The following is a 22750-nucleotide window of genomic DNA, read 5'->3' on the forward strand; positions in this document are numbered from 1 at the left end:
GCTTCTGAACTCGTCCAAGAACACACACCCTTCCAAACAAAGTTAATTTTTCCAACAACACAACCACGCCCATTCGCAAACATGGCGGGCAGAGTCAAGAAGAAGGGAGAGGCCGGAGCGGCCAAGAACTATGTCACTAGAAACCAGGCCATCCGCAAGCTGCAGATCAGCCTGCCCGACTTCCGCAAGCTCTGCATCTGGAAGGGAATCTACCCTCGCGAGCCGCGCAGCAAGAAGAAGGTCTCCAAGTCCTCGACCGCCTCGACGACTTTCTACTACGCCAAGGACATCCAGTACCTCCTTCACGAGCCGCTGCTGCTCAAGTTCCGCGACCAAAAGGCCCTCGAGAAGAAGATTTCGCGCGCGCTCGGCCGCGGCGATGTTGGCGATGCGAAGCGCTTGGAGAAGAACGCCGCCAGGCCTGAGGAGACTGGCAAGCCGAGATACACCCTCGACCACGTCATCAGAGAGCGATACCCGACCTTTGTCGACGCCTTGAGGGACCTCGACGACTGCCTGTCCATGCTCTTCCTTTTCGCCAACCTGCCTTCGACCTCGTCCGTTCCCGCAAAGATGATTGCGCGCTGCGAGCGGTTGACCCTCGAGTTCCAGCACTACCTCATTGTGTCGCAGAGCGTCACCAAGTCCTTCCTTTCGATCAAGGGTATCTACTACCAGGCGAACATCAACGGCGAGGATGTCTTGTGGCTGGTGCCTTACAAGTTCAACCAGAGGGTTGTTGGCGATGTCGACTTCCGCATCATGGGAACCTTTGTCGAGTTCTACATGACGCTGTTGGGCTTCATCAACTTCCGTCTGTACACCGGCCTCGGCCTCAAGTACCCGCCCAAGTTTGACCAGACCAAGGACAACCAGTCTGCCGAGCTTGCTGCCTTCACCATTGAGGGCCAGAACCTCGCCGCCCCCGAGGAGCCGAAACAAATCACCAACGGCGAGACCGAGCACAGCGTCGACCCCAAGACCCAGGCCGCGGTTGACAAGGTCATCAAGAAGCTCAAGTCTTCGGATGCCGACAAGGAGGAGAGCAAGTCGGAGGAGCAGATCGAGTCCGCAGAAGAATCCACAAACGCCATCGACAAGTTCGAGCCCGCGGCGCCTGGCGGTGACGTCCTGCCCCAGCCCGTCCACTCGAGCACCGACAGAAACAAGCTCTTCGCCCACTGCACATTCTTCCTCTCCCGTGAGACTCCCAGGCAACCCCTGGAGTTCCTCCTGCGGTCGTTCGGCTGCAAGCGCATCGGCTGGGACGCCGTCCTCGGCGAGGGTGCCTTCACCACCGACGAGCGCGACCCGTCCATCACCCACCAGATCGTTGACCGTCCCCCCATTTACGCTGCCAACAGCGAGGAGGGCGATGGCGAGGACAACCAGACATCTCAGAAGCTCGCGCCCAACCAGCGCATCCCCGGCCGGATATACGTCCAGCCCCAATGGGTCTGGGACAGTGTCAACGACGAGGAGCTCAAGCCGGCGGACCAGTACGCCCCCGGCGCCCAGCTCCCTCCCCATCTCAGCCCCTTTGTCAGGCAAGTGCAGGGCGCGTACGACCCGACCATCCCCCTCGAGGAGCAGGAGCCCGAAGGCGAGGCCCTGGCCGAGAGCGACGAGGAGATGGCCGACGACGTGGACGCCGGCGACATGGACGTTGCCGGGTCCGACGAGGAAGAGGAGGGCGAAGACGGCGAGGGCGGCTCCGACTTTGACGGCGTCTCCGAGGACGAGGACGACGTCGGCTCCGAGAACGACGACGCCGACGCGCAGCGCCAGCTCGAGCTCGAGGCCGAGCTCACGGGCGGCGCGGTCCAGGCCAAGGAGACCAAGCCCAAGACCAAGAAGGAGGCGGCTCGCAAGGCGCACGCCAAGAAGGTGGCCGAGGAGGCGGAGGATATCGAGCGGGCCAAGGGCATGCTGAGCAAGAAGAAGAGAAAGCTGTTTGAGCAGATGCAGTACACTAATAACAAGAAGAGCGCGCAGGACGAGAAGCTGCGTGCCAAGAGGAGAAGGCTGGAGAGGGAGGCCGCGAACAAGAAGGCCAAGGCGTAGAGGATGATGATGTGTTTGTGGTGAAGAAGAAGAGGGAGGAGAGAAAAGCTTGTTTTGTGTTTCTGTTTTATTCTAGAATGTGTAGTAGGCGTTTGTTATACCATAATTGTGGTGTTGGGACGATAAATACATGCCTGGGATACATGAAAACAATCTCTCCGTGAATTAAAGTGAGATGTTGGTAGTACGCTGTGATGCGTGTGAGTCTGTACAGACCTCGACCGCACGTTAGGCTACCCGTTTGGCCTTTCCTCGAGGCAAGTTTCGGTGAGATGTGGGCGGGTCCATTTTTCTTTTACTCTTCACCTCGCTTCAACCCACTCTGAAAACCGCTGTGATTCACCTATACATTTCATTCCACCTCACTCAATTGATGCGTATTCTTTTCACATGTGAAGCATCCGAATTTCAGCTTTTTCGAGCATCATATCCATGTCATGACGGCAAATGAGGAATCGTGGGACCTCGACACCGATGAGATTCGCTCCGTCGACTCTGAAGAGCTTTATGAGACCAGACCCAACCGCTGGAAGGGCAATAAGGCGACATGGAACACCTACACGCAGGAGGAGCGACTCCTCCATCGCTCCATGGAGCAACTCCGGAATCGCGACTTATCGGTGCACCTGTATAACGCATTCGCGCTCCGGAACCGTGCAGTACGCCCCAGCGCCGCGGGACAGCCTGAGGAAGCGGTAGGTTTAGAGAGCAGCGCCGTCTCATTCCCACGACCCATTCCACATCGCTGACCATTCTTTTTCTCAGGACACTGATAGACCGCTGGAAGAAATCGTCGACAGCGGCGAATGGCGCCCGCCGAATCTATGGACGGCGTGGCCCATGAACTCGCGCATCGTGCCGGGCGACGACTTTTTAAGGGAAACTCACGATGAGGACGACGAATTCACCACGCGCTCCAGGAAGGAACAGCTCCCCAGCACAGCGTTAGAAGAGGAATTGACGGCTACGATTTTACGCCAGGCGAAAGAGCGGTTTCTTCGCCGGCAGCGCAAGGCTCGAGAGCGAGAGGAAGCTGCGAGGACGCGGGACGAATCTGCCAACCAGAGGACGGCGGCGTCTTCCACGTCTGCGCATTCATCCGCGGTCTCTGACGAAGGCGACGAAGACGAAGAAGGGAACACGCCTCCTCCATCAGGACAAGGCGCGCAAGCGGCGGGGACGTCCGACGTAGAGGTCGAAAGGCCGAAGCGCAGCAAGACGTACGAACCAGTCGTCTCCGCCAACGACGACCTCTCTGCCGACCTCCTCCGCCCTTCGGTCCGTCATATCCTATCTACCTTGGACAACACCCTCACGGCTCTCCACAACGCCCGCCTCGCGGGCCTGAGCTACATGACCGACTCGTCCGCCTCCGCGACCGACATGGAGGACAACAACGCCTCGGACGCAGCTAGCGTCTCGTCCGCGGCGTCACGAGCGAGTTCATCGGCGTCGAAGCGTAAGAAAAAGGGTCGGCCGCGGAGCAAGGCGCCCAGAACCCCGGAGCCCGAGTGGACGAGGGCGCTCGAAAGGAGAGGGCGACCGAAGAAGGTGGCGGTCCCGCTGCCTGGAGAGACGGAGAAGGAGATGAAGATTCGGATTGCGAGGGCGTCGAAGAAGAGGATCCCGTTCTCGTCGGACGAGGAGGACGCAGCTGCTGCTGCTGCTGAGACGGAAGGGGAGGATGCCGTCGTGAAGAAGGATGAAGAGGGATCGGGGGTGGAGACGTCGAGGTCGAGGCCGCCGAGGAAGAGGTATGATTTGCCGGCTGAGGCGCGGGCTGAGGCCAAGATCAAGGCGCGGGAGACGATGCTTGGGAATTGGGGGCTGCGGGACTGGAGCGATGTCATTGGCGCGGCGTCGCTTTCTGGCTTCAAGCCTGATGTTGTTGCGAGGGCGGCGCAGCGGTGTGCTGATCTGTTCGGGCAGGGGATGGAGATGCGGACTCTGTTCGAGGGGCCCGCGACGAGAGGGCCGAAGCCGCAGACGACGCGGTACGTCCCCGGTGGAGGCAGCAGCAGCAACCGTCGTGGCGGTGGTGGTGCTACTGCCCCGTACGCGGGGGCGTCCAGCTCAGAAGACTCGGAGAAGGAGAGGCCCGTCGTGAAAGCACGGCGTTTCGCGGCGGCATCTTCTCGACAGAATAGTCTGGCGCGCGACAGTATCCCACCCAGCGACTCTGACGCCACGGGACGAGGACGGAGCACGACGGCAGCGGCGGCAGCGAGACGATCGCGGAGCGCATCCCGCGCGTCGTCTGTGGGGTTCTTCTACTGTCCCGTAGCGGGCTGCGAGCGCTCGCTGGAAGGGTTCGGGCGGAGGGCGAATCTGCAGCGGCACGTGGCGACGATGCATCCGGGCCGGGTAGGAGATGCTTTAGGCGGCAGTGGCGGCGGGGGGAGCGACCGCTTCGACGTGGAGAGCGAGGACGAGATGGTGGGTGCTGTGCACGTTGACGGGTTCATGAGGCCTATTCGGGCGAGGAAGGGGTGGAGGGCCGAGGATACGGGGAAGAGGAAGCGGAAGAGGCATTATCGGGGGCGGAAGAGGGATGAGAGCGATGGTGGGAGTGAGATTGGGGAGGCTGTGTTGGATTCTACGTAAGAACACCCGGCTCGGTTCCGATGCTATCGTGGTGTGGTGATTCTCTCGTGCAACCAATCTACCGATGCTATCTCTCTGATGCGTAGTTTCAAGACCGGCATGGCCTGGCAGGGAATACTCTCACAAATGAAACGGGAGCCAATGCCGCCTTGAAAAACTCGAGTTTCCCTCTCTCTACCTTCACGGCGAACACACGAGCACATGAAAATTCACAGATACTGCCACCCTCGGGCTTTGTGATGGTAGCAAACACATTTGATCTCAAGTCCACGTGTAGTCCGGAGTCTATACAGATACCAACCTTGTAACCTCCAAGTCAATGAAAGCATGCTCTGGCCCCTAGTAGCGTGAAGGAATGTTCATGGCAATCTGGCACAGGAGGTAGACGACACCATGGGAGGAGCATCACTCTTCTTCGATGAGCCTCGAAACAGCAGATTTGCCCTCGATCTTCGTCAGTTGGGGGTGAAACCACATGTAAGAAGGGAATAACACAAAGCAGGTAAGAGATCGCTCATGACAATGGTCTTTTTGAACAGTAGAATAACCAACTCCTATTCCCAAGGGTTGCCCGCTAAAACACACATCTCTTTCCCATCATTTTTGGCTACCGCCCCCAGCACCTCCCTCTACTTCTGCAGAGGCTGGCCCATACCGCCGTACGTAACCATCTTGGTAACCTGGTACTCGGAAACACCCAAGAGCGACCCCTCCCTCCCGAACCCAGACTCCTTGACACCACCAAACGGCGCCGCCGGATCCGAAATCAAGCCCGTGTTGACGCCCACCATACCGACCTCAAGATGCTCGGCGACGCGGTGCACGCGCTGAATGTCCCTCGAGAAGAAGTACCCCGCCAACCCGACATTCGTCGCGTTCGCCAGCTTCACGACCTCCTCTTCCGTCTCAAACTTGAACAGCCCCGCAACGGGACCGAACGTCTCCTCGCTCGACATGGCCATGTCCTTGGTCATACCCGTAATAACGGTCGGCTCGTAAAAGTTGTGGCCGAGCTTGGAAATCTTGTTCCCGCCCACGACGACTTTGCCGCCTTTCTGCTCCGCGTCGCGGACGTGGGATTCCACTTTGTCGATGGCGCGGTCGTGGATCAAGGGGCCGTGGGTGGTTCCCTCCTCGAAGCCGTTGCCGACCTTGAATTCCTCCACCTTTGCGGCGAATTTCCGCGCAAACTCGTCGTAGACGCCGCTCTGGATGTACAACCTGTTCGCGCACACGCACGTCTGGCCCGAGGACCTAAACTTGGAGGCGATCGCTCCGGCCACCGCGGCATCGACGTCGGCGTCGTCAAAGACGATGAAGGGGGCGTTGCCGCCGAGTTCCATGGAGAGCTTTTTGAGGGTGCCGGAGCACTGCTTCATGAGGAGCTTGCCGACGTTTGTGGAGCCTGTGAAAGAGATCTTCTTGACGGTCGGGTTGGTGGTCAGGGCCTCGCCGACTTCGGGGGTGTTGTCGAGCGAGGTGACGACGTTGACGACGCCGGCGGGAATGCCGGCGCGGTGGCCTAGTTCGGCGATGGCGAGGGAGGTGAAGGGGGTTTCGCCAGGGGCTTTGCAGACTACGGTGCAGCCTGTTGCGAGGGCGGGGCCGATTTTGCGGGTGATCATTGCGGCGGGGAAGTTCCATCTGTGGTGTGTTAGTCTGAGAACCGTTTTCTACACAGGACACAAGAGGGGGACATACGGTGTGATGAGACCGCAGACACCAACGGGCTCCTTGATTGTCCAGACGCGGTTCCCAGGGACGGAGGAGGGAATGGTGTCACCGTAGATACGGGGAGCCTCCTCGCTGAACCACTCGAAAAAGTTGGCGGCGTAGGTGACCTCACCCTTGGCGTCAGCAACGGGCTTGCCGTTCTCCCAGGTGATGAGGGTGGTCAGGTCCTCTGCGTTCTCCATCATGAGGTCGTACCACTTGCGCAGCAGCTTGGAGCGCTCGCGGCCCGTCTTGGTGCGGAAGGTCTCGAAGGCCGTGGCGGCGGCGGCGATGGCGGCGTCCGTGTCGGCTGCGGAGAACTCGGGGCATGATGCGATTTTGGTGCCGGTGGCGGGGTCTGTATGGTTGTTAGTCTCCTGTCTTTTCCATGACTTTCCATATATGTCTAGATGTATGCACAGAGTCAAAATTGTAAGGGGGGTGGGGGGACATACCGGTCACGTCAAAGGTCTTGCCAGACTTTGCCTTTACCCATTCGCCGTTCACGTAGCAGACATCCTGCTTCAGGAGCGAGGGGTCTTTGAGCTGTATGAAGTGTGAGTGAGTGAGATTTCCTATGAGATTGATCGAGTGCAGCTGAGATGTTACGAGTGGTATATTACGTACCTTGGGAACCATGGTTGAAGCGGCTCTGAGAGTAAATGGAATATACGGTGTCCGGACAGATCGGAAAATGGTTCTGGGTACAAATCGTGACGCCGGGGCGACTGCTCTCTGTAGTGTAATGGGCATGGTGATGGAGCGGGAAAGTGGACGAAGCTCTTGGCTCGTTTGTTGATAAAGGACGTGGGAAGTGCGGGGAGCTTAGCTATCCGTCTGGTCTAAAGGGAATTAAGCTTCTAGCTTGGGGTCCTATGAGGATGACGCGCTCAAACGCTTCCCTTAGACGCTGGATTGGCAATTGAGGTGTGTGAGATGCGGTTGCAGCTGTCAATGATCTTCAACGGCAGTTATCAACGACTCAATTGGCGAATTTTGGGTGAGCGACAACGGAGATGTGGTGAGAGAGCTGGGTGTCACTGTGTCGGTGGTGAGTGGCAGAGGTACCGGGTGACGTTCGATGACGTCCACCCCACTTTGTTGACCGGCCCGGTTGGGTTTACCGCAGACCGGCACGGAGGTAGTTGGTGGGCCGTGTTAGGGTGCTGCACCTCGACAGGGCGGGGTCACTAACAGATGACATACCTACTTATGTAGGTACTTACTTCTTGTACCTGAATCTGATATCTGAGTAGATACATTGAGCCAGCCACGGCCCGGCAACCGAGGACCGCGGACAAGAGCTCAAAGATGTTCCTGCCTTTAATGGCGCCTGTAATTGTTCCTGGGTAAGGTGTCTATCTTCAGGTATACGTACCTGCAAAGTAGGCAGGCGGCTCTTCTAGAGCTCCAGCTGTGTTGAACTTGATATATGGATACTTCGTCTTCGTGGTATCTACCTCAGAGAACTTATAAGGCTCAGAATGAACTGATCTGATCAGCCAAGCGCACGCTCCAGCTGTTCATCTCATCTTCTGTCAAGTCACGTAAGGAAAAGAAAGCTCAACTTGACCTAGGAACCTTGATTCCACTTGCTCAATTGGTAGTCTACGGTACTCATTCATAGGCCAGCCTTCAAAAATCACCAGTATCGGGCGAGCCCCGCTTCATTAGTAGTCAAATATGCATGGGAATAATAATTCCCGATCCTACAGCAACAACCCGGGCAAACAGACCAGCGCAGGCCAAGTCGTCACTGCACCCCCCCGCGTTGATCTCGCCCGTTCCGATAGCGTAAGCGACCTGCATGCCGTCACGCTCCCATGCCGCTTGCCAAATCATGGCCATCGCTCGCTATTCTATTTCCTTGCTTCTCCTCACCTTCCTTTCAGCTAACACGCTGCAAATCTCCCCTTGGCGACAACAAAGATGACCAGCTATAATCTCCACGACGGCGCCGTTGCCTACCCATGCGGGGAAGCTTATTCTTACTTCACTCTCTCTCATCGACATTATCCCCGCTGAGGTAGCCGCCATTTCTTTCCTGCCAGCCATCATGTCGTCCGTCATCAGATCCGTAGGCTCGGCCCTGGGTGACGAGCTCGAGTGCTTGTTCTCTGCCTTTTCGCCTTGGTTCTATGCACTCAAGCTGCCCTCTGCCCTGACCGCCGCCGTTGAACTACTTCTCGTAGGCGCCGTCAATGTCACTGTCCCCGGTCCCAAGGAGGCGAGTCCCGTCTTTGATGCCTTTGTGAGCTACTCGCTCGAGTTTGCCTTTTTCCCAGATTTTGCTGGTACGTTTACGCCATATAAGACACCCTGACAAAGTAAAATGTCACTCATCATGATACTCCAGGAAACGCCTCGGCACCAAACAAGTTCTCAGAGAACCTGCTCGCCAACTTAGGTAACCTACAAGGCGTCCGCCCTTACATCCGCGTAGGCGGGAACACCCAAGACTATGCCCTCTATGATGAATCTCTCCCCTACGCCGTGAATGGCACCTACGATCTCGCTAGGTCAAAGGACTACCCAACCACCATCCACATCGGCCCCTCCTTCTTTGAATCGTACAATACTTTCAAGGACACCAAATTCACCCACGGCTTCAACCTAGGCCTGGGCGGCAACCGCTCAGAAGGATGGGACACCCTCAAAGCCACCGTTCCATTGGCCTGCAAGGCCATCGGCAAGGACAACCTCGACGTCTGGGAATACGGCAACGAGCCGGACCTCTTCTCCACCTCGGCCCAGGGCCCCGTCCGCCCTTCGTCCTGGAACGAGACTATCTATGTGGAACAGTGGCTAAACGGCACCCGTGAGATCGCCGCCGTCCTCGCGGAAGCGTGTCCCGATTTTCCCAAGCCCGTCTTCATGGCGCCTTCCAACGCCGGCACCGCCAATCGGCTCCGTGCACCAGCGCAGTGGGCCGCCGGCCTGAATACCGATGACAACGTCGCCCTCTTCTCGACGCACAACTACATCAGCGGTGCCGAGAGCCCTGGAGTGACGCTCCGGGGCACGCTGATGAACCACACCCGCACCGTGCAGTCCGTCCAGGCTCATGTGAAGGAGTACGCCAACCTCACGGGCCGCTTCGACGATGTGCCGCCTCATATCTATGGAGAGCACAATTCGCTGTACAACCAGGGCAAGCCGGGGCTCTCAAACTCGTTTGGCGCCGCACTGTGGGGCGTCGACTTTAACCTCTATGCTGCGTCCCAGGGAATCAAGCGCGTCCACATGCACATGGGCACCGACTATCGTGTAAGACCTCCTTCGTCCCTCTTCACGGGGTTCATGCTGATATCTAACATCCACACAGTACCAAAGCTGGCAACCCGTCCACACAAACATCACCGCCCTCGGCACAAAAGCCCCTTACTACGGTAACATCGCCATAGCAGCCTTCCTCGCCCCGTCAAAGTCCTCCCCCACAACCCCAGTCTCTGTAGCCCACATCCCCCTCCCATCCTCTGACCAAGAGACAACATCCGCCTACGCGGCCTACCACGGCGATACCCTCTCCCGCATCCTCGTCATCAACCTCACCCCGCACAACTCCACCGTCAACGGCACGGGCACGACGCCCGACCCGGATAGCACTTCCATTCGCGGGGTTAAGGTGTACAGTTTCGCCGTGCCGTGGGCCAATGATGTATTCGCCAATGTGCGGCGGCTGGCTGCGAACGGGAGCGATGCCATCTCGGGGGTTACGTGGGATGGGTGGAGTTACAATCACGAGCTGGACGAGGGCAAGCCGGTGCGGTTGGGTAATGTCACTGTTGGGGAGACTGCGATTGTAAGTGGTGGGAGGGTCACTGTTGCTGTGAGGGATAGCGAGGCTGTTGTTGTGAGTCCTGTTTTGGGGTGTAGGGCGAAGAGGAGATTGTGAATGTCGTCCTGTACTTTATTCCATGATGATTCGATCCATATTCACTTCTCTCGCGACTAGCCATTGTCTTCCGTTTCTGACACAACAGTCCACAACCACATCCCAACACCACAAGATCAAACAAGCAACTCCACCAACAACCTCACCTCTTCTCCCCAAACTGCCTCTCTACCTCCCTCGCAAACTCCCCAATAGTATCAAACCGCCACTCAAACCCAACATCCCCCTTCGTCTCCTCCCAATCTCCTCCCACCCCTTCCCCGTCCTTGACATCGCCGCCCCTCGAGATCCAAACGCTTCTTAACCCAAACTTCTTCGCGGGGACGTGGTCGGCAGTCAAACTGCGCGCAACGTGCAACAGCCCCTCCCCCCCTTCATCATCCCATTTCACCCCAAACTCTTCCTTCACATGCTCAAACAGGTAGGAGAAGTTGCCGTCGGCGGGTTTGTAGCTTCCGATTTGCTCTGCTGTATACACGGCATCAAACTCCACGGGCGAGAAGTGTTTTAGGGTGTGAGAGATGTTCGAGGCGTCAATGTTGGAGAGGATGATGAGTTTGTAATGTCTCTTCAAGATTTCCAGTCCGGGGATGGTATCCTCAAAGGGGGCCCAGGTCCCTGGGAGTGAGCCAAAGGCTGTGGCTTCTCCATCCGTCACGGAGACGCCGAGTTCTGCTGCGAGGGTGCGGAAGGAGGAAGAGAGGTTGAGGTCGTAGCGGAGGGTCGGGGAGGAGGATTGCAGGGCCGCGGAGAGGGTGTCGAAGCGTTTTGTGAGGGATGCTTCTGTGGGAGGTGCGTCGCCGGCGGAGGGGGAGGAGGAGGGAGGAGGAAGACGGGAGATGATGGGTTCGAGACCGGCGCGGAGACCGGATTCCCAGTCGATTAAGGTACCGTAGCAGTCAAAGGAGAGGGCTTTGAATTTTGTGAGGTCTGGGTAGGTGGACATTTTGGGCAGATAATAGGGAGATGGATGGGTAGATGGGTAAGTAGTTGTGAGAGAGGATATATGTTGGGGTAGAATGGAGAGAGGAGGGTGTCTTGAACCGGGCACAAAGTCTGTCAATAGCATTCAAGTCTAGGCATGAGATAATTGTGAGGGAAAAGATGTCAACATTCAAGATGGAAACAAAAGAGGAAGAAACAAGAAGAGAGAGGTTTGACGAAATACCAGCGTTTTATACCAGTTCTCAGGAAACACGGAGGTGGTGTAGTGTAGTCCCAACTCAGCACCTCATCCTCAAGGGCGCGGATGACGAGCGGGGAGATCGCCACCTCGCAGCACACAGCACATCATTACCCTCCCCCAAAGCTCATCATATCCGACAGTCTACCCATCTATTCCACTCTGGGCTATACGAATAGAAACTTCACAAGCTTGAAAGTATAGTCAACGGTAAAAGTCAAATGGTAGCAAACAACGTAGAATTAAACAACGTCCTCAAAAGAAGTGTCATGGGTATCAACAATACCAATAAGCCTGCCTTTACACGCCATAATCCTGCCCAATCGAATGTAAAACCTCAAAAACCCCGTAATCGCCATTTGTACAGTTCAATTCCATCAACGATAATCCCTTCTCAGCGCCCAAAACCACTTCACTAACAACCTCCTAATTCAACCGCGGGCTCTTCCTTCTGGGCCCCAAGCTCGACGAAAAGGACGAAGGGGGCAGATTCTCCCGCCCCTCGATGGGAAGCAAGCTAGCGTGCTTGCGACCCTTCACCACGGGCCGCGTCGAGGTCCGCTTGCTAAACAGCAGCGGCGCCGTGTTCTCGTTGATGGACATGATGCTCGTCGCCGGGTCGAAGCCGTGGTTACCGGTCGTGTTGGGGTTCACTTCGCGAAGGCTCATGTTAAAGGGGGGCATCTCCGAAATCATGCTAAGGGCCGACATACGAGTCGACGTGCGCGCCGGTGGCGGTGACCGGGACATGTCGTTTTCTGTGTCCGAGAAGACCATGGCCTCGGGCGCGGGCTTGGTGGGCGTCGCGGAATCGCTGAGCTCGGCGAGGAGGGCCTCGTGCGCTTCGGTCCGGGGCAGGTCGGTCGGGTACCGGTACTGGACCTTCATCGGCGTCTCTCCTGTCGGGCGGTACTCCTGGATGGTTGTTGTTTCGATATCCTCCCGGAGCGCAGTCAATGGCTTCGACAATTGCTGGGTCAACGGGTCCAGGCCTTGCAACATCTCCTCGGTTTCGGTCTCCATCTCCTCGCCGAGGTCATGGACACGGTCAAACGTAGTCTTGAAGTGGCTCGAAATGTTGCCGAAAGACTTCTCCACAGTAGACGACAAGCCCTGCATGGACTCGTTGTGGCGTTCGTGATGCGAGGCGTTTTCGGAACGAGCGCGGGTGACGAAGTCGTCCAACGCTTCCATTTGAACGTCAAGATCCTTCAGTTGCTCGTCCACAACACGAACAGTCTCGGCGTGAACCGACTTCGTGGTTGCTTGAATGGCCGTGCTGTGTTCCTCGGCGACCTTGTCATTGGTAAGCATCGTATCCAGCAATTCATGGGGTCTTTTCACTTACGGTCCAGTCATCCTTCAACTTCTTCTTCATCGCGTCACGAGACTTGGCCACATCAACAAGGAAGTGGCTCTCCTTGGTATCCCACGCGCCCATATCCTCAGAATACTGGGTCACGGTGTCTTGCAGCGTCACATTCGTGGCCAAGACCTTCTTCTGCAGCTGCGCAGTCTTCTCGGCAAGGCGCGTCTCTTGAGTTGTCGCCTGAGCATTAATCAGAGATGCAATCTGAGTCAACAAATTCTGTCGGTCCAGTGCCGCTTGCTTCCTCTCCTCATCTAATACTCGCTGCATCTGGGCCGAGGTGGTCTCGTTCTCCTCGATAACATTATTGGTTGCGCTCTCGAGTTGTTGTCTGAGTTTGTCGGATTCACTTCGCTGTTCCGTGATGTGCTTCACGAGTTCCTCAAACATGCTCTTGAACTCCTTGCCCAAAGAGCTATACGAAGAGTGCAACTGCAGACATGTTAGCTTTCAAGACCGACCAAAGGTATCCGTACTGTCTTACCTGGCTGTGGAAAGTGTCGAGCTCGCTGAGGACATCTGCAGCAATGCGCTCCGCAGCACCAGCAATGGCATGGAGACTCTCTCCAACCTGCTGCTTGACGGTGTCGCGCACGACTTTGATCTCCTCGAGAACGTCATCCATCTCGTCCTTGGACTTTTCGTTCTGCTCCAAAAGTTGCTTCCTCGATTCCGCAAAGGAGTCGAGCTGTTCGTCGAGAAACTGCTGGGTAGAAGATAGCTTTCCCAACTCTTCACTGACAAAAGCGTTCATGCGCCCAGAGATACCCGAGATATTTTCCCGCTGCTTCTCCTGGAAACTCTGTACACGCTGCTCCACCAAGTTCGTCACCTCAGACACTTCGGCTTGTGCTGTGCCCCAAGCGCTTCGGTTGATGGATTGAAGCTCCGACTTTCTCTTGTTCTTCGCTCTGAGACCATCCACATCGTGGACCGTCTTCTGCAGGGTTGCGATGAGTTCTCCGCCAACTTCGGCCAGCTTCTCCTCGGTTTCCTGGTGAGCCTTGCGAAGGTGAGTCTCCTCGGCGAGGCTCCTTCTTGTGGCCTGGAGCACGACCTCAGTCTGTTCGAGAACTTCCTGGGTCTCATCGAGCTCAGCCTTGGTGCCTTCGTGGTCCTTCCGCAGCCCCATGAAGCTAGATGTCAGAGCGAAGAGCTCCTGCACCTTGTTCTTCAGGTTACCCTCGAGAGTCTCCATCTTGGCTGCCTGCTCCTCCATGACAATGCGTCGCGATTCGCTCTGGGCCGTCATCTCCTCGTAGCTCTCGTTGGAAAGGTAAACACCGTTGCGCTGTCTGGTCGTAATCAGCTCGCTCTTGAGCCTCTCAATCTCCGTCGCAAAGTCCCTGAGAAGCATTCTCTTGTTGATCATCGCGTTCATCTGCGGCTTGTTGCGAATGTTCTTGGCTCGGAATGCATAGTCTAGTGTTGAGATCGTCTCCTCGAGGTTGCTCTTCGCCGGCGAAATGGTGGCAATGATACAAGTCTTCGTCTGTCCACCCAAGGAGTCTTGCAAAAGTCTGGTGAGCTTCGACTCTCTGTAAGGAATATGCTGGCCCTTATCAACCAACGCGTTGATGACTCGACCGAGGGTCAAAAGACTCTTGTTGATCAAGCCCGCCTCAGCAGCCCGCTTGTTCTCCGCCCCGGATCGTTGAATGTTCTCACTACCGGCCAAATCGACGAGGTTGAGCTTGCCGGCGCTAACGTAGTCGTCACTTCCATCCTCGCCCTTCTTGCGGACGTAGGCGGTAACAGTGAAGACCGTGTGACTTCGGGAACTGAGGTCGTTGCACTTTGTCGCCGCGACCTGGCGTTTCAAGCTTCCATCCTGAAGAACCTTGATACCTTCACCGGCGTTTCTAATGTGTCTCTCCTCCATACCCTGCACCACTGTCGTCGCGTGTCTTCTTGATGTGTCGTCAAAAATCTTCAGCTTCGGGCCGTCCTCGACAGCGATCAAATCGCGTAATTCTTCGTTGTAGAGTTCGATGAAGGAGCACTTGACGCAGCTTTCGGTGTCGTCCACTTCGAGTTTGTTGAATAGCGCGTGGAGAGCTCGGGGGATGATGCCGGCATTATCAGATAGAAGGCCGAGAGTTTCTGTCATGTCACCTGACATGGTGTATGTCTTGCCTGTACCAGTCTGGCCGTAGGCGAAGATTGTGCAGTTGAAGCCAGCGAGCATCTACACAGTGTTAGCCAAGTCTCATTAGCCAGGTGACATCCTGGACGCACCTCATCCAAGATGGGCTTGACGGTATCATCAAAGACCATAGTCTGGTCAGCCGCCGCAGAAAAGACGCGATCAAAGTTATACGTCTTGTTGCTCAGCGCATTCGGGCCGAGCTTCAGCTCGACATTCTTGCCCTTTGCGCCATCAGCCTGAACGACGACGGCGCTGTTCTCCTTGACCTCGCGATCGTTGCGGCCTCTACATCGGACGACGACGTTGATGTTGGTCTCCTGGCCCGGCGTATCAAAGTCGTACTCGCGCTCCTTACGCTTCGTCGCGTTGGTGGCGACCGAGGCGACGGATTCGGCGGGCGAGGCGGGACGTTGGGTCTGGGAAGGGCCATGCTGGTATCGCAAGTTCGAGGTCCGCGTTCCCGGTCGCACGCTCGAGCGAGCCGCGGCGCCGGTGCGCAGGTTCGACGAGGCCGTCCTCGTCAGCTCCCGTCTGGAGCTCATGATTTGGGTGCTAGTATTTCTTTTTTTCGAGTGGTCGATGGTGGATGTAGTAGGATAAGTGGTTGAATGAGTATACAATCCAAAATCGCAATCAACAGCTCGCCGGGGAAAAAGTAGGTGCCGTTTCGTGTTGAATGGTGTGAAAGTCGGAGCCGTCAAAAAGTGGTGGCAGTCGTCGGGATATCGTGTTGACAATTGCCAGGGTTAGTAAATAGAAGATGCGCGCCAAGTGGGGGCAAGCTCTGTGGTTGGTCTGCGGAGTCTGCCGTCACCCGGGCAACCGCCCCACTAGCTCATCTGCCCACACCGTTGTCTCCTCCCCGACCTCACCGGTGTTTTGGTCGCATTTCTCACCGCTCACCGGCTCCGGGTCACTCACCGAGACACGGTGGGACTGAGACAAATGCCGTGCCTAAGTAAGTACTCTGCGTTGTCTGTATTATCACATACCAAATCTCTTGCTTCCACCTGCATCATCGCACGATCTTCGTAGTATGTATGTATCATTATGTATATATAGAGTTTCCCTCACGGAAATAATAATATCACATACCCTATCCCCCTTCCATGTAGGCGGAGGGAGAAGAAGCCCAGTCCTCGAACGTCACCCATCCCGCGATGTAAAGGGGAGGTAAAAGGGAAGAAAAAGAGTCGCTAAAAAAATCGCACTCAAGCGAACAAAAGTCGAACTGAAAAAACCCCGTCTTCCCCATGCTCTCTCTCTCTCTCTCTCTCTCTCTTCCCCCTCTATTCACCATTCCCTTCCCTCTTCCGGGTATCATTACTTCTCTCCTCTCCTCCTCTCTTCTCTATCTTTTCCCCTCTTCCTCCCCATCACTAGAATTGAAAACACGCCATCTCTGCGCTAAGACAACAGCCAAATGTGACTCCAAGAAAACTTCGCTCCGTCGGCTATGCATAGTAATGACAGTGCTTATGATGATGAGCGGGTTACCAAAAAGAAAACACACAGAAGAAAGAAAATAATCCGCAACTTTTAACTCTGTGCCACAAATAAGGGCCGGGGAGTTGAATTGACAAGAAGGAGCCGCGAGGAGAGTCATATACATGGTTCTCGCTCACAACCACAATAACCACCTAACAGCGCCCACAGCCCCTTGCCCAACACCCCAAAATACCCTGAGGATCATGACGACAAACCAGACATACCACATGAACCCGACAAGCACCCACTCGACAGCAAGCCACATGGCGCGACGGACCCAGCGGAACCTACGTCTGCGTCGCCGCAGCATGGCCTCGATCACATCGAGCGTATGCTTAATCTTGAGCCGCTGACCCAGCGTGAGATCGCGGCTCGTCTCATCCGCCTCGTCGGCCGCCGCGCGTGTCATGGCGGAGAGATCCGTCGCCACCCGCCGGCGAACATCCTCCACGCGGCGGTGCAGGGCCGGGACGGCGTCGGCGACAAAGTGGTCCGCCGTCTTTTGCCAGTCCTGGCCGGCGCACTGGATGGATTTGCCGAGGGTCTTGGCGGCGAACTGGTACAGCTCCGTCTGCGGTACGGCCTTGTTGCGTATGCTTGCAGGATCAGGGCTGAGCTCCGCGATCGTGGGCCAGAACACGTTTGCGACCTGAAGGTCATTCTGAGACGGTGCTTGTCGGGCTGCAAACGCGAGATGAGGCTCGTTGGCGCGGCGAGTAATTTCCATGGCCTTGATACCGGAGCTCAAGACTAGGGCACGTAACCGGGCGACTTCACGCTTCGACATGGGCGCTCGGTCAGGCGCAGGGCTGTGGTCAGAGATGGACCAGTGTCGACTGCGGTTTGAGGAAGATCCGGGACGGCCATCGGGTGGGAATGAGGGCGGAACGGCGATGATGTTGTTCAGCCGCTTGTCCGCCTCCTTCAAACCAGCACTGTGACTGCCAGACAGCGGCTCGCCCTCCGACACATCTGATAAACGCTTTGTCGACCCGGGTGACGAGGTTGGACTTGCGCTGAGGATATCGATGCGCGGCGGCTTCAGCCTGTCAAACCGAGGCGACTTATGACTTGCTGACGGTGGTGACGTGTCGGGAAGTTTCGCCGGCTCGCTCTCAATGTGCCTCAGCTTCTCGTGAGAAGACTCAAAGGCAGGCATGATGTCGAGGTAGTTCTTGCCGTTCTGCTGGCGCATACCCTGACTCCTAATCGAAGCCGTCCTTGAGAGCGGCGTTTCTCCTCTTTTCCTGCCTCTCTGCTCGGTGTCTGATTCATCCGTTGTGGTGCCCTCGGCTTCGGACGGGCCATCGCCAGTCTCCGACTCCTTACGCCAGATTAAATCACCAAGCTTCGACACACCACCACGGATAACATTGTCGATACGAGCCCCTTTGAATAACCCTCGCATTCCCGGATCGTCACTGCGCAGCTTGGTGCTAGCAGTGCTGCGATGAGACTTGTGGCTTTCGCCTGTTGGGCGTTGGACAACCTTGCGAGACGGGCTTCTAGAAGAGCCCCTTCTATCCATAGACTTTCGATCACCCGAGGATTCAGGCGAAAATTCAAATGGCGTCTTGGGCGCACTGGCCAGATCCTCCGCGCTGGATCTCTCTTCCGAAATGCGCGAGCCTCTTTCCTTGCTTCGCTCGCGGAATATCTGTTTGACCTTGGAAAACGGGTTTCGAGTAGGGGAGTTCGCCCGGCTTGACCCAGGTGAAAGATCTCCGCCGAGCGCGGGGATGAAGGGATCTCCACGAATGGCGCCGTCTGGAGAGTTGGGCAGAGATGAGTCGACTTCAAACGAGCTTCTCCTCGCAGGGACCGGAATCTCCAGACTTGACCTTCCCATGCCGCGTTGAAGGTGCAACGGAGTGAAGCGAGGCTTTTCCTTACTCTTCCTCTCATCAGACTCGCTCGCCTCCACGATAGACGCCTTTCGACTGTGTTGTCTTGACTGTGGATGTGACGTGACCCCAGCATTTCGCTCCGGCGTGACGTAACCCGATCCGTCCGGCTTCTTGGGGCCGTTTTCACGCGCCTCCATGGCAATCATTTCAAGCATCTGCTTCTCCAAGATGTCTTGGTGACTGCTGGTGAGCGTGCCTGCTCGATTCCTCCTCTCCTTCCTGAGCTTGCCTTCGTTCTCGCTCTCAGACAGATCGGAAACCGAAGTTTTGCCGTTCTTCCAGTCGTAGTGACTATGCACTGAGTTGCTGTGCCGGTGGTGGTGATGGTGATGATGTCCGGTAAGATCGTGCAGCTTCTGGCGGGCACGTTCTCGAGCGCTCGCTGTAGAATGTTCCGTGTCCGACTTGGCAAGCCCCGGGTTGCTGGATTTCGGATCGATCATGGCCCCTATTCCTTCGTATTCCTTACGCCCTGGTGTCTGTCCTGACTCGCTGCCATACTCTTCGTTCTGCCTAGACAAAGGTCTATGCAATTCGACGTTCTGGGGGAAGATTCGGCGCCAGTGACGATCTTCAATCAGCTGTTTGTGGTGATCTTGCTCCAGCCAGTACACATCGGCAAGTAGGTCCGCTGCGTCGATGGACCAATCCAGCCTTGGTCTTCTCGGCTTGTTAGCGCTGGTGGTGGCCTGAAGAGCGTTTTGCTGCTCCACCACGTCTGCATCCGTGAAAGGCGGCAGCGTACAGCCATCCGTACTGGTCTGGCCCGTCGCAGCCCATTTAGCCACCTCATCAACCCAGTCGGCGACTTTGATAAAGTCTCCAAAACCCTGGGCCTCGCCATCGATCGCCTTGCGCTCCCGAGCTCGCACCTTCCTGTTGCGGATGTATTGTAACGGGTTGTAGGAACGCCCCAGCCGCACGCTGCCATCGGCACTACCATAGGTGGGAATCCTCGCAACTCCTCCAGAGGACGTAGGCGGACTGGCAGTCGTTGGGCGGCTCTGGTTGTGCGACTGTATGGGTGGGACCAGCTCCAGCAGGCGCCTGTATTGGGCCATCAGCTCCAGGTGCTCCTTTGCCTTTTGTACTCGTGCCAGGGTTGACGCGGTAAAGTGGTTCCGAAAGGTGCCTTCCCGGCTCATGTCGAACGTCGCCTGCAGCGGGCTGCTAAGCATTCCCGTCGAGGGTAATCGCGGAGTAAGTGCCTTTTCAGGCCCCGGGGACCTCGTTCTCGACATTCTCCTCTGCTGTTGCAAGTGGTTTTTGAGGTTCGCGCCTGTCGTTCCGTCTGGAAGCTGTGCTAGCGTCGGCACAGCCTGAGGCGGCGCGATCCTTCGCGACACCTGCCGTCGAGATTCGCTCAAGTTAAGAGCCATATTCACGATCTGCGCCGAGTCGATATCGAGTGGGGCATTCGCAGGCGGCGCGAAACTCGTCCCCGACAACGGTCTACTGCCGTTGGGCGCATCCCGTTTCCTGACCGTCAGTCTATTCGTAGGTTGCGGCGGTGACGAATCGCCATTTCGCCTTGGCGGGCTCTCGAGCCCAGCGAGTCCGTAGCCGGCATCGCGACCAGCGCTGGATCCAGACCTGTCCGATGCCCTTTCCGAGTCTTTCGTTCTCCGGCTGGGTGGTATGTTTCGCGTTACGTGCCGTAGTCGGGGTACCTGCTCCTCTTCCTCGGAATCGCCATCGTTACGAAAGGCATCCTGCAGCAAAAAGGCTCCGTTAGAGCGATGCCTAGGAGCTCTCTGCTGCTGCTGTTTCCTCGCATCGGCCCTTCCCCCATGGTATCCATTTGTATGTTCAGCATCTTTCGGGCTCGATGCAAGTGGGCGGCGCGCACCGCTAGACTCGTCGGGCGATGGCAAAAGTGTCGTGTCGTTGAGGAGGCTACCTGTGGCACTCGACTCGCCCGTCTCGTAGCTACCCCTGCTGCTGCCCCTATCGCCAGGCATGGAGTGTGGGCTCAGCTTCCTCGTGAGAATGGCACGCTGCTGGGCGGCATCTTTCTCCGTCATGGCGGCGGAGATGCTCGCATGGCCGGCCAAGCTGTGTTATACGTTGTCACCAGCCCGTTGGTCGGTTTCGACGCCGTTCGGTCGCCGTCTTCGTAGTTGCCGTCGTCGTCGTCAAGCTTAGCTTGCTCTCGTCTGTCCGGTCTTGGGATAGTGGGCGGGCGATGGAAAGTGTCGGTTGGGTAAAAAACGATGAGGGGGGAACTTTTAGGGGTTCGCGACTCCCATGGTACTCTTGGTTGGATGCAAGGGGGTGGAAGGCCGGGTTCAAGACGAGTCAAAAAAAGAGCCAAGTAACGGAACACCCCATGTGAAGGGACGAAAGGTGACGAAGATTTTGGAGACGTTGGCGCTGATTCGTCCGAGCCGAAACAGGGCATTGACATGTGCCAGCTGAGCATAAGTTGGCGTCGATCTCTCGGTGCCCAGGATCGTGGCAGTCCAACTTTCGACCGTACAGTATCCGTAGCAGCAGCAGGTTGTAGGAGCGCCAGTAGCAGCGGCAGCGACAGCGGCAGGAGTGAAGCAAAGCGGCGAGCACACGGACAAACACGGCCCAGGGTTCCTAGCCAGCTCTATTGCGTAGAGCTCTTTCCAACTCAACGCCTACGAATACAAAGTACCCTTTCACCCATTACGCAGCCAAAAAGCCTGGCAGAAGCAAGTACCTTACTACGTACTCCGTACCTCTCCCATAGCTCTGCCGTGGCGTTGCAGCCGACCACGCTAAGATTTGCTCCACCCACTGACCCCACACATGCAGAAGAATGGCCCCACCCGATTCGGCAATCGCCGGAGCGGAACATCCTCCAGACCCGGACGAGCAGCAAATTCAGTCCAATCGTAAGGAGGGAGACACTAGGATGGTCTAGGCCAGGCGGAGAGGTGCCAGCCGACCAACGGCACGACAAACAAAGAAATCCTTTGTCTCGCATGTTTTAGTTTCCCAACGTCGCTCGGGGACACCAAACCTCCAATTTCCAGCTGAAGCCGCGAAAACACACGGAACAACAGTACGGCTTTGATATTGAGTGGTTGTTGAGCGCGCTAAGCCGGCAGGTAAATGGATCCCCCGGGCCCCCCGATCCGCGCTAAGGTTTCCCGGTTCAGACCGCCCATTGCATCTGAAGGGTCTCCCTGCTTCAAGCATATGTTCGACATCTCTCAACCACATGGCCTCCGTTTCCCTATTGCGTTGTAGACGAATACTCTAGACGGATGTACTTCATTAAAATCACCATACAGCGTACCTAATAGCGTCGAGCTTGTTGAAGCTGCTTCTCCAGTTCGGTGCTGTAGTACACAAACATAAGCTTAAACTTGGCCCCGAAGCCGTCCACCTTGCCCTTGCCAAGAGTCTGGGCAGCGACCTGGTATCGTACTGTGCGAGTTTTTTTTTAGATTAAAAGTCCAAGCCATCCAAGACAGTCGTCTGCGCCAATGAATTCGTAAACAGAAAGCACATGATACAATTTAACCTAGTCAAATATATCGGAGTCTAGATATCACTCACTCTCCTTGACTGATAATCCGCCTATCCGTAGGCCAAGAGCCGTGTATAAAAGATACGCCAGTCCGCAGGAACAAGCGCAACTTCTATAACCAGACCAGAAGAAGAGACCTAAAATCAAAGTAGCAAAAATGTCAAAAAGCTCGGCCCCCTATAACAGGGAAAGCCTACGAAAGATCCGAGGAGACTCTTACCAGCCTCAGGTGTAACGATGCAAGGATTTTTACAAGAAACAAACACGGGACTCGAACCCGGGACCTATGTGTGCGGGAGCTATGCGGACGCAGATGCGCCGACATTCCCCGCTGCGACACAGGCCTTGGTGATAGTATCGAGCAAAATTGTTTCCTATACACCTACTGGGGCAGTGGCGGTGGCGGTGGGCGGTGTACGTGGATGAGGATGGGTGGTTGGTGATGGTTGGGATGAAAAAGGTGCCTTCGTAGCTGCCTTGGCGGGAAGGAGCTTGTCGAATATGTATGCTTAAATACTTACGCACCACCTATTCCCTTCCGCGTGTTATTCAGGGACATGGCATCATTCTCGTTTTCATACTGTGCAATATTACCATCAAGAACACAGTCTGATACACCAAAGCAGCGTAGAGGGGACAGATTATTATAGCTTTAGGAAACATCAGAGAAATTCGAGTTAGATATTTTGTGCACTCATAGCGAGGGCCTGTTACCAGCATCACCCCTTCCTTCCCATTCTTCCAAGCTTCCGCGCTCCCTCTTCAGTGTCCAAATTCATACAAAGAATCCAACGCAGAGCCCATCCCGTATACCTGGCGGGCCCGAAAGGGGAGGAAAAATCACCAACAACAAAAGGTGGGCGCAGACAGTCT

At 56.3% G+C, this 22750-nt stretch overlaps 7 protein-coding genes across 7 annotated transcripts; 3 read left to right on the plus strand and 4 right to left on the minus strand.

The window, feature by feature from the left end:
* Nucleotides 1–81: 81 nt before the first annotated feature.
* CPAR01_01473 (pescadillo) lies at nucleotides 82–2064 on the plus strand (the record flags this gene model as incomplete). Its single annotated transcript, XM_060485762.1, has 1 exon — nucleotides 82–2064. The coding sequence occupies one exon, from the start codon at nucleotides 82–84 to the stop codon at nucleotides 2062–2064; it is 1983 nt and encodes a 660-aa protein (XP_060356619.1).
* Nucleotides 2065–2501: 437 nt separating this feature from the next.
* Nucleotides 2502–4668, plus strand: CPAR01_01474 (RNA polymerase I specific transcription initiation factor; the record flags this gene model as incomplete). Its single annotated transcript, XM_060485763.1, has 2 exons — nucleotides 2502–2759; nucleotides 2830–4668. The coding sequence occupies 2 exons, from the start codon at nucleotides 2502–2504 to the stop codon at nucleotides 4666–4668; spliced, it is 2097 nt and encodes a 698-aa protein (XP_060356620.1).
* Nucleotides 4669–5297: 629 nt separating this feature from the next.
* Nucleotides 5298–7134, minus strand: CPAR01_01475 (succinate-semialdehyde dehydrogenase; the record flags this gene model as incomplete). Its single annotated transcript, XM_060485764.1, has 4 exons — nucleotides 5298–6312; nucleotides 6370–6787; nucleotides 6837–6927; nucleotides 7009–7134. 4 exons carry the CDS (start codon nucleotides 7132–7134, stop codon nucleotides 5298–5300), a joined length of 1650 nt encoding a protein of 549 aa, XP_060356621.1.
* Nucleotides 7135–8320: 1186 nt separating this feature from the next.
* On the plus strand, nucleotides 8321–10276 carry CPAR01_01476 (beta-glucuronidase; the record flags this gene model as incomplete). The annotated part of the gene is made up of 3 exons (XM_060485765.1): nucleotides 8321–8675; nucleotides 8738–9648; nucleotides 9707–10276. Coding segments are annotated over 3 exons (1836 nt in total), but the record flags the coding sequence as incomplete, so codon positions are not given.
* A 142-nt stretch (nucleotides 10277–10418) lies between these two features.
* CPAR01_01477 (haloacid dehalogenase, type II) lies at nucleotides 10419–11222 on the minus strand (the record flags this gene model as incomplete). Its single annotated transcript, XM_060485766.1, has 1 exon — nucleotides 10419–11222. The coding sequence occupies one exon, from the start codon at nucleotides 11220–11222 to the stop codon at nucleotides 10419–10421; it is 804 nt and encodes a 267-aa protein (XP_060356623.1).
* Nucleotides 11223–11885: 663 nt separating this feature from the next.
* CPAR01_01478 (kinesin motor domain-containing protein) lies at nucleotides 11886–15519 on the minus strand (the record flags this gene model as incomplete). Its single annotated transcript, XM_060485767.1, has 4 exons — nucleotides 11886–12755; nucleotides 12808–13260; nucleotides 13313–15016; nucleotides 15067–15519. The coding sequence occupies 4 exons, from the start codon at nucleotides 15517–15519 to the stop codon at nucleotides 11886–11888; spliced, it is 3480 nt and encodes a 1159-aa protein (XP_060356624.1).
* A 1079-nt stretch (nucleotides 15520–16598) lies between these two features.
* CPAR01_01479 (uncharacterized protein) lies at nucleotides 16599–20396 on the minus strand (the record flags this gene model as incomplete). The annotated part of the gene is made up of 1 exon (XM_060485768.1): nucleotides 16599–20396. One exon carries the CDS (start codon nucleotides 20394–20396, stop codon nucleotides 16599–16601), a length of 3798 nt encoding a protein of 1265 aa, XP_060356625.1.
* Nucleotides 20397–22750: the final 2354 nt, after the last annotated feature.

The sequence above is a fragment of the Colletotrichum paranaense genome (genome assembly GCF_030867605.1).
Source record: "Colletotrichum paranaense strain IMI 384185 chromosome Unknown Scaffold_1.1, whole genome shotgun sequence".
Taxonomy (NCBI): domain Eukaryota; kingdom Fungi; phylum Ascomycota; class Sordariomycetes; order Glomerellales; family Glomerellaceae; genus Colletotrichum; species Colletotrichum paranaense.